Source organism: Mya arenaria, chromosome 9 (assembly GCF_026914265.1).
Source record: "Mya arenaria isolate MELC-2E11 chromosome 9, ASM2691426v1".
In the NCBI taxonomy this organism is placed as follows: domain Eukaryota; kingdom Metazoa; phylum Mollusca; class Bivalvia; order Myida; family Myidae; genus Mya; species Mya arenaria.
Genome location: NC_069130.1, coordinates 37,734,233 through 37,745,095, shown reverse-complemented (window position 1 = coordinate 37,745,095; position 10,863 = coordinate 37,734,233). Strand labels below are relative to the sequence as shown.

General features: G+C 34.5%; 1 protein-coding gene across 1 annotated transcript; it reads right to left on the bottom strand.

Annotated features, from left to right (window-relative positions):
- Positions 1 to 407: 407 nt before the first annotated feature.
- Positions 408 to 7,962, bottom strand: LOC128246725 (putative amine oxidase [copper-containing]). The gene is made up of 4 exons (XM_052965109.1): positions 7,880 to 7,962; positions 3,276 to 5,181; positions 1,843 to 2,022; positions 408 to 1,458 (listed from the first exon to the last, which is right to left on the bottom strand). Exons 2-4 carry the CDS (start codon positions 5,151 to 5,153, stop codon positions 1,138 to 1,140), a joined length of 2,379 nt encoding a protein of 792 aa, XP_052821069.1. The 5' UTR covers positions 5,154 to 5,181; positions 7,880 to 7,962; the 3' UTR covers positions 408 to 1,137.
- Positions 7,963 to 10,863: the final 2,901 nt, after the last annotated feature.

Below are 10,863 nucleotides of genomic sequence, written 5' to 3'. Positions count from 1 at the left end.
AAAAAGAAAACAGATATCAAAGTTGGCCTACCTATTTTTGGTCATTCCAAACCAATGTTTCCTTCTGAACTGATCGCTATTTGTGACCAAATATTTGTTCGAAATTGTTGTTTTTGCCAGTATTTGGTCAAAACGACTTTTAGATATCATTCCAGACCAAAGAATGAAACATATTACTGAGGATTGAATGTCATGAATGGTAAAAGCACAGGTTGCCATTTTTAAGCTTTTTACTATTTTGACAGTCTGTTTGCTCAAAAGGCTATTATCTGATTCAAGCCATTATACCCATGACTATACGATTTGACCTGAGCTTATGATGTAGAAGTAAAAAGCTTAAAAAAGGCAATCTGTGCTTTTACCATTCATGGCAAACATTTCACAGTGAAATTATTGGCATTTTTCCGAGACAACTGTTGCCTTTCAAAACATATTTAGTAGTTCATACGTTCACACCGAAATATCATATTCTATGTTTTTGGCGGTTTATTATAAACCAAATACAACAATTAAAGCACAGATATCCAATTCAATACACAATTCCACCAAGGTATACGAATAAATGTTTAAAACTATCTATATTATAACTTATTTTGACAAAAGATGTGTGCCTGAGTGTGGTGCAGATATGTGTAACACATACATCTTTTTTACCATTTTTGCTTCTATGATAACAGTTTTACAACACTATCAAAATTTAGCTTTCTGAGTTTGAGTCTCAAATTAAGACGCAGGGGCCATGATTATGAACAGTCTAAAGTCCAAGTCTAGACTCAAACGCTTTTTTAAGAAGGAACACAATAATATGTATTCCATTTATTTTACAAATATATATGTAAATAATAGTACAACACTCACATAGAAATACATGTATATTACAGCAAATTACACCATCAATGTTTGCTAGAAGAAAAGTTACGATGAAATGAAGTTTTGCCATATTGAGCCTTGAATCTGAACTCAGACTTGAGACTGTTCTTAATCACTGCCCCAGTTCAGGGCCCATATTCACTTAAGTCTCGAGACTCAGACTTGAGACTGTTCGTAATCACTGCCCCAGGACGTAAGTGAATACGGGCCCAGTAAACAGCAATACAAAATCACATCATCGAAGATGTCAACCAGCCATTCATCTTACTATATTGTAAAATCGCCTGTTGGCTTATCAAACAGGCTTTCCGGCTTGTTCTCCAGTTCTTCGTCAAAGGCCGACTTTTGCGGCATACATTGTGCATTCTCCTTTCTCCCATACCGTTCAACCCGCAAGCCCGCATTTAAATCATTCTGGTCACGTGGCTCAACCCGGATTGCGTCCCCTGATCCAATGGCGGGATCCTCATCGAAATAGTTGTAGGGCAGCAGGAAAAAGCGAAGGTCAAGGCCAACTGTAGGGGTCACGGGCTGGTCCTCCATGCGTGGGATATGATGCACACCCATTGTCACCCAGGCTACCTGGTCCTGTATTGTGGAAAAGAGAAACTTATAAAGGCATGTAGAACTTGTAATAAGACACTCTGAAATTGTGTTGCAGCTATCAAGCGCTAATTTTTAAATAACAAAATTTTAAGTTTCGCAAAAATACATGTACCATGTTATGTTGCACATATACTTGAGGCCGATGTTTCAGGTAGTTAGTTAACAACGTTGTGAACGCTTTCGTTATTTAATTTGTAAATTTTACTGCTCCGTAGATGTAACTGATATACTTATTATTATACATATGTTGGAGCTGCATTTATTCATTAAAACATATCTATGAGAACATCATAAAACGTTTTACCTTTTAAAGTTTACAACAATGATGTTAATCAAGTGGTTTACTTAAATATAAGACATACTTACCACATCTGAAATGGACTCATTATCCGCCATAAAGTCTTGAAAGTCGACAACTGGATTTTCGCCGTCATAGCAAGCGTATATGGAGCTGGATCGCCGCTCAGAGTCCTTGTATCGAGTGACAGCAAGTTGGTGCCGTGCCCAGGAAACAGACGGTTCCTGACCTGTTCCTGTGGTAACCATCTGTAGGAAAGATTAAACCATAAGTGTTAATACGAATTGTTTTTCTTGGTATAGCAAATTGAGCCTAAAAAATTAACCGGCGTTTTGATAGCAACTTGTTATTGTATTTGCTGGTTATTATCACGTATCGTTGCCCATATATTGATTGATTGGGATTAAGCTAGGTTGGGTGTTTCAGAACAGGGGCTCAGGGTAAAATGGTTCATTTTATAAAAAAAATCGAAAGTCTTTGATTTTATGACATTGACAGCAACTATTTATTTTTAATTTTTATTTGAAGTACATTGTCTATAATATTAGGTTTCAACTGCCAAATGTGTAGAATTTGTATGTACATATTCATAATCATAATGTTAGTTTTAATCAAATCAATATAAATACTATTTTCAAATAAGCACTAATAATATGAAGGCAGAAAGATACATTTGCTGGTCTTAATTAGGGCAGAAGGATGCTACCAAGAAAAAGACAAGGTGCAGCACTCTTCCACAACTCTAGCTTAAACTTAACAAAGATATGATACGAGACTACACATTGTCATGGTAACTACAATGTATGATGGAATTAATTTATATAATAGTACAGTCGAACCCTATTTGCTAGAATTCCCAGGGCCCGCGAAAATACCTCGAGCCTCAGGAAATTCGAGCCAAGCGGGATTGTTTAGCTTCAGTACAAAGAAATCGGTCCTTTACATTTAATTTTAGCCAACGAGAAGTTCGAACCAAGAGAGTTCGAGAGAACGGGCTAAGACCGTTTATGGATAAATTAGGTCAGTAAAATTTGTTTTTATAAATCTTGATAAATAAACGTTGCATTGTAATGGCGGAGCTGAAAAATCATGTTTTCATAATCAGTATTAAAAGACGTGCATTTTCTAAAATCTTCCTCTCACTAAACAAAGCCGTTAAGACATATTCAAAGATTTTATGAAGTTAAAACGTTTCATTGCTTATGGGCCAAAATTCTGGTTAAAGTGTTAACGTATCTTTTTTCGACGACAGGCAAATTACGGACTTCAAGCTTCAAAAAGTGCACTACGCCAGTAATTGTGATTAGTTTATTAGTGAAACATTACCTGTGCATATTAAGATCCGATTCATAGTTCTCTCCCTTGTTGTTAATTTTGCCACTGTTTTTTTGTTTTCTTCATTGAACAGTTTGAACGTGATTTCGTCTAGATTCTGAATTATTGGCGCTATTCTTAAAAATCATACATTTAATTTCATTATATACCAAAACAGTATACATACCTGTTTTGACATTCCTTTCATCAGAAGTCTATTTGCCCTCGGTACGCCCGCTCTCGTTTTGACCTTGTCATTATAGAAGGTCAAATACTTTGGTGTGGATAAGTTATAATTCACGGCTGCTGATGCCTCATTTTTGATCTGCTTCCGAACCATTTTCGTCTGCGAATATTTGGCACCAGAAGATGCTGACCATAAAGTGTTGTCAGCAACCTCTGGACGAACTTCAATGGTCTCAAACCGGTTTGCCTGGCCGTTTATATCCATATCTACTTTAAAATTAAACATATGATGATGAATATTGCCTGTAATGTGCTCGTTCAGTGCAAAGCCGTATTCGTTTTCTGGTGGGAACCTGAACGAGGCTAAAATATACCCTGTCGAAATGGCTTTAACCTCGACAGCGCCGTTCTGGTGGAATATGAAATCAAATATGTAGTCGTAGTTGATAACAGTTGCAACAGTCCGCACTATTAAGACTGAGTCTAGCATTCCTTCATAGAACTTATTCCCGCCAAAACTTGTCAAGTGACGGCGGAGGGGAGTAGCGGTGTTGTGTTCAAACACGCAAAAGGCCCGATCCACAACCATTGGTGCTTCCTGGGATTCGATCACGTGATTTGCACTAAGGAAGGTCGCGTGGACGGGGCAGTCACCTCCAGGCACTAGTGAGCGCGCCCGGGTACCGATTAAAGCGACACTGTCGGTGTAGGCGGCGAAGCGAATCTCTGGGCTATTGGCAGAGTAAAACGCAGCACATTCTTGAAGACTTAGTTCGTATAAAATGCGTTTGTCATCAAATCGAATGTCAAACAGTTGAGGTCCAAAGAGAGTCGACATTCTGACGTCAAAGTCCCAGCCCATATATTGAATGTGACGTCCTTTAATTGAGTAGCGCTTTCCGTCTGGCTCGAACTCTTGTGGAGGACTAAGCGGTTCCGAAGGAAAAAGAGTTCCACGTCTGTTGAGGGATGAGAACAAGTTCCTGTCTGCTTTTGGATAGTTGACACGAGTTTTTGCAAAGGTGTTGGCATTGTACGCTTGGACAAGTTCATCCACACTGCGGAACATGCGCTTAGCGTGAAATATTCTGTCGATATAATACTGGTCAGGGTCGCTACTAGTTAAATCAACGCGAACAACGAAATCTAAAGAATTGAGGGACCAAAATTCCACTGTTGGAGCAAGCCAATACCACATCTTTCGATTCATAGGCTCCCCACTAGCACTTGAAGACATCGGGGTGATCATTTCGAATCCCAGACAGTTGTCAGAACAGTCTCCAAGCTTTCCACCATAGCTTTCAAGTAAAATAGCATTTGCCTTGCCGCCGATTTCTGCGTGTAATAAGGTGATAGCTGCAACAGTTTCTGGTTCTGTAAGAGGCCGATAGCGGAAGGGAAATGTTCCTTTGTCCTTCATATATGTTGGATTCGCTGTGGGTCCCACTGTATATTCTTCGGATACCGGAACTTTACTATCTCCTCGGAAGATTACCACTCGGGCCTCACGTACTGGCTGCGAGTTCCCATTGTCAAGGTAATCTAGGGCCTCTTGTTTAATTGGAGGCAGGAGCTCAAAAGAAAATATATAGCTCGAGTTGAGAGTGATTACTGAAGGCTTTACGAGATTAAGTTCTTTCTGGCCATACAAAAAGCGCTTTACAGCTTGGATTTCTGAGTGCGTGAGGTCATAAAATGGCGGAAGGTTATCCGGAGGATCAAGAGCAATATTTGAGGAGGTAGGGCAGCTGTCCGGTTGGTCTTTAAGACGAGAAGCCACAACACCCAATGCTATCGCAAGGGCAAAAACCGCTACAAGTAACAGCACCACAAAACAGCTGCAATACCCAATTGTCCTCTTATGCTTCTCAACTTCCATTGTTGTAAAGACCGCCAAATGATTGTCTCTGAAAATGACAAGTTTTGCATTCAAAACCAAATTAAAATATGTAACAGACTTAAAAAGCCCAAATGCGACGAAACCAGGTTTTTGATATGTGCATTCAATAAAAGTGGTACTTAAAAGTACGAGCATTTTCCTACCAGCCCCCAAAATCATCTACATGATCGTTGTATTTAAATCTGAATCACAGTTTCATAAGTGTTTTCTGTAAACTGACCTTAACCTGGGCATGCTTCACATGACTCTCCTATATATTAAGTTTCATGTACATAAATTAAATGTATCGAAAGTAATGAGTATTAATAACTCATGAATTGAATAAGTTGTTTTGGTCTTATGTTATGATAAATGGTCCTGGCCTTTATTACTACCTAAGTAAAAGCGAACTTGACCTATTTCTCCCTAATGAACAGCTTTACATAAACGTGATATACACCAAGTTTCGACTTTATAAATTAATTTTTAGTTAACTTATGAAACAAATAAAACATGACGCTTTGTTACAAAAGCGCCATCGACAACATGTAATTCATAATTTAAATGTCAATACTAACTAAAGTTTTTAAGCAGTTTTTTTAGGTTACTTACAGGAATCCTGCTTCAGCCTCAAAAGCAACCCTGAGGTACGTCTTGAAATTTACTTGCCATCACTTTTAAATAACACCAAGTAGGAACCGGTTTATAAATAAAAAAGTGCGAATCTTAAAACCACTCTATTTTAATACGGTTATAAGATTGCAACGTTAATGTGAATTTGACAGCAATCCGAAGAATCTTAAATATATATTGGCGAGGAACCGAGAGAAATAGGTAATAAATAGATAATTGCGCAGAAAATGGTTATGTATTGACTCAAAGACCTTGCCTTAGTTTACCTACTACAAATAGTCAACACGTCACAGCCAATATCAGATTTCATTTAATTAACGTCACATAAACAGTAAACTTGCAAAAAGAAAGCAATGTTCCTATATTCTAGTACATTAACTAGCTAATTGTATTTGAAATTCATCAATTTACATTACCTTTTACGTAAAGGTTTTGACAGGCACTGACCGGTGACAGTTTTGGACAATTTGGTATTGCTTGTGTACAGAATTGTAAAAAATAATATCACGCTTGTCGGGCCTACAGCCTTTCAACGCATTCAGCGCTTTTATTTGTGTTTCTTATTGTAGATGTGCTGGGGTCTATTTTTAGATAACACTGTGGGTGCCACTTGATGCATATATCGCTTCATCTAGCTTTTTATGTAGGCTATTTTTAGTCGAAAATGACTTGTTTTTTGGTGTAATTAATGCATATTTGTTTTACCATATTGACATGATAAGTTCACTTCGAGAAGTGATGGGCGGGCGGGCGCCGTCCCCCTCTTACCCCTAGAACCGCTAATGCAGCCTTATGCTTTGAAGAAAATTTCGAATAAATCCATGACACATTCATTGTTATCATTAACAAATCACTGTTTTTACAAAAATAACTTTGGCTTCGAACAAAGACTGAAAACAAAGGTAGCTATTATTTTTCTTCACCATTTTATTTGAAACAAAGGGCAGTCTATGCTTCCTAAAGAACCCCGCCTTCGTTTGATAAGGTGATTAGTTTCCTCAAACACTTCGACACACCTGTTTCCAAAATTATGTTTAGACAGCGATTTTGTGAAAAAGTTTGTCTGAGTGTTTTAAGAAACTAAACTGTCAACCAATTCTGGTAAAAGACCGAAGGCGTAGCGGCGAAGACTGCCCTATGTTTCATTTAAAATTGTGAAGATATAGTACTATAGACTAGACTAGACTAGGGACACCAGATGATACAGTTGCAAGAAAAAAAAGTAGATTGTCAAAAGCTTTTGATATCGTTGTGTACAACGCATTGAATTTTGTTATAAAACTGATGCATCATATCGCTTCCGACACATGTATCTTTGGAAGATTTTCCCTATTTTTCCAATTCGAAATTTACTAGGTTTGTCTAACACGTAAATCAATGAACATTTATGGTGGTATATACACACTTATTTATGCAAGTGTTCACAATCACTGAATTATTGGTCAACCAAAAGTGGACATTATTGTTCTTTGCTGAGTATATGTCACATTTTAAAGCTGCACTCTCACAGACGGGCAAATTTATGCGAAAATGCAAAAATTGATGTTTTATGCATTTTTCTTAAACCGTTAGTAACGCTTTTAGCCATAAAACATTAGTTTTCAAACGGAAATATGAAAATTTGCGATCTGATCTTTTGTCGGCAGTCTTATATCACTAGTTTGCAGATATTTACAAATAAATGGCTCGTTATTATTTCCAAGACAAAAAAAAAAAAAAAAAGTTGTCAAAACGATTAATCTGTGAGAGTGCTGATTTAAGTACGGTCGAGAAATATTCCCGTGCCTGTTTTAGAAAACATTTTCGGTTATTAAAATGTATTATAAAGGTATTGAAACTTAGATACGTATACTAACAAACTTATAATTATATTTTTGAGTCCATAATTATTCTGTATAATGCTGATGAGTTAAGACAATTCTTAAAAAGTAATGCAAATTATTCAGTTTTGTAATATCAGACAAAGGCAAAAAAACATTAACTACAAGAAATGACTTGTCCTGATGTTATCAAAGTTTTATAAATAAAATATATAAGAAATAAAAAATATGTTTTGAAATAAAAACACTTAAACATTCTAAAATCATTCTTACCTTAATCGTCATACCCAGTACTGCACAATTTTGAACCATAAGATCCTCACGTATCAAAAACCCTCGAAAACAGCGCTTTGAAACAGAATAGAAAGGGAAAGACATTAATTTACCAAAAGGCCATCTGATAACAAAGGTAATTTATAAATATACTTCAGCTGGCCTTGGAAACAGCTCCTTGCAGATTATATTCAGCGTGGCGTCGTTTTTATGTTGTTTATGCTGGAAGCCGGAATCCGCAGTAAAGTTTCGGGGCCCAGATTCAGTAAAGATTCAAGCGTAAATTTATTTTTTCTGAGTGTTATAATTATCGTCATTTTGTTACATATTTGTGTTTAGTGAATATTCAGCCGTGTACCCAAGTATAAGAAAATAAAGAAAAGATAAACGTGATACCATTTGTGATGTTTCTTACAGATTAAGGATTTTTGAAGAATGGACAAAGATCCTCTTTCGAAACGGGCACCCGAGCATCATTGTTTATTATCAATAAAAAATATTTGTAATTGGAAACTCATTTAATCTGTTGAATGTCACAGATGAAAGGACTGTTTACATTAATATAATTTGATAGCCACTAAAGGCTAAACAAATCAAGTCATCCATTTTGATCCGAAAGTTACGTATAAAAAGTTATTGGGTGGACAAATTTTATAGTTGAAAGGGCTATGCTTGAAAGATATTAAAGCAAATTCGAAGTCTGCCAAATTCCACCGATACAATAAGTTAAGAAATGGGGGCTAACATCAAAATGATCAATTGTAGATGTAATATAGTTCTTGTGTATTCAGTTTATGTGGTATTACCATTCTTAAAATAGAACTGGGCATTCCAAATGGAGTAGTGTTTTATTGATTTGACTTTAATTTGCAATTTTCTTACAACTTTAGCATTGATTGTGTTATCAAATGTACAGTACATAAAGTGTGTCACTGATAAACATTTCATTAGTTGCCAGTGAGCATTTAAGCCTGGCTCTTTTTTAAAGGGACTAGACACCAGATGATACAATTGCAAGAAAAAAATATATAATTGTCAAATGCTGACATAAAATTGATGTATTTTTAAATGGGTAAACCCAGCTGAGACAGCGACAAAATATTATTTTTGAAAATAATGTATTTGCCGATTTGGGGACCATTTGGAGTCTAGTCCCTTTAAGTAATTATTCAATTACTAGCACATTTCTTATATGCTTTTACACTTTTAGAATCAAATTCCCTTGTGAATGATTTTGATACACATAATTGAACAAAAGATATTAGTTATACGATATGAAGTAAATTATGAAAGATTAAGAATGGGCGGAGTCTTTCTGCCTTAGAACACAATCTCATTGGCTGACATTTTGTCAACGCAAAATCTGACACAGGGAGAGAGGCAGTAGGCGAACCTTGAAACACCCGAGAAAGTTAATATTCTAAATGATTAAGCTTTGTACTTAATGATTGCCTATCTGCAATTTTATTGGCTGAAAATGTATGTGGTATTCTAATGCAAATAAATGTGGTTTAAGCGCAAGAAATGTACTTGAGTTCTTACTCAAAAATAGGTTTAAGTTCTAAACTGTTTCCATATTCAATGTATCACCTTATCAAGATAGAACACAAGTATTCTGTCAACAAAACAAAATCAAATTATAAATACAACCAGAATAGATTTCCGTATTCAGTTTAAAAGATAGACAAAAATTAGAAAGTATACTCAGTTAAGTAAATAGTTAAAATTTAGTTAAAAAGGGAACTGGTTACCAGTTTAATGACATTTTCTTCGCAAAAATAATACTAGTGTGGCATTAACCGCTTCTTGTAGTCCTAGTTCATGCTTAGAGTTCAGGACAAATGGCTTATTATATTTCATTATTTACGAGAGAACTTATTCTCTTAGAAAAATGAGGTTTGGTTAACATCACGGCAAATTTTCTATAAGCACGAGTCTACGATTTTATAAGCTATCATATATATATGTATAATTATTATACTTGAATGTTCATTTACAATACTTAAATGTGTACATTTACTATACTTGTTTGTACATCTTGATATTCTTGTGATTTGTATGTATATTTTCTGTACTTGTTTGTGTTTCTACTAGACATGTTTTCATATTTAATATGTTTGTCATATATTTACTACTTTACGCATATGTATATTTACTATACGCATATGTATATTTACTATACGTGTATGTATATTTAGTATATATATTTAATTTACTATGTTTATTTATTTTCTATAATTGAATGCATATTTACTAAACTTGTATTTATATTAACTATAATAAAATGTATATATTCTATACTTGAATGTATATTTACTGTACCTGTATGTATATTTACTTTACTTGTATGTATATTTACTTTACTTGTATGTATATTTAGCATATCTGTATGTATATTTAGTATATTTGTATGTTTATTTTCTAAACTTGTTTGTGTATCTACTAAACTTGTTTTCATATTTAATATATTTGTGCATTTATTTGCTTAACGTATATTTATATTTACTATACGTGTATGTATATTTAGTATATTTGTATGTATATTTATTATATTTGTATATTCATTTTCTATAATTGAATGTATATTTAAAATACTTGTATTAATATTAATTATACTAAAACGTATATTTACTATACGTGTATGTATATTTTTTATATTTAAATTTGAATGTATATTTACTATACTTGTATGTATATAAACTATACTAAAATGTATATCTACTATTATACTTGGATATATTAACTTTACGTGTATGTATATTTACTTTATTTCAATGTTTATCTTTAATATACTTGATGAATGTATCTTTACTTCACTTGAATGTATATTTACTTTACTTGTATGTATATATTACTATACTTGTATGCATATTTACTAAACTTGAATGTATATTTACTATACTTTATGCATATTTACTTTACTTGTATGTATATTACCTATACTTGAATGTATATTTACTACACTTGAATGTATATTGACTTTA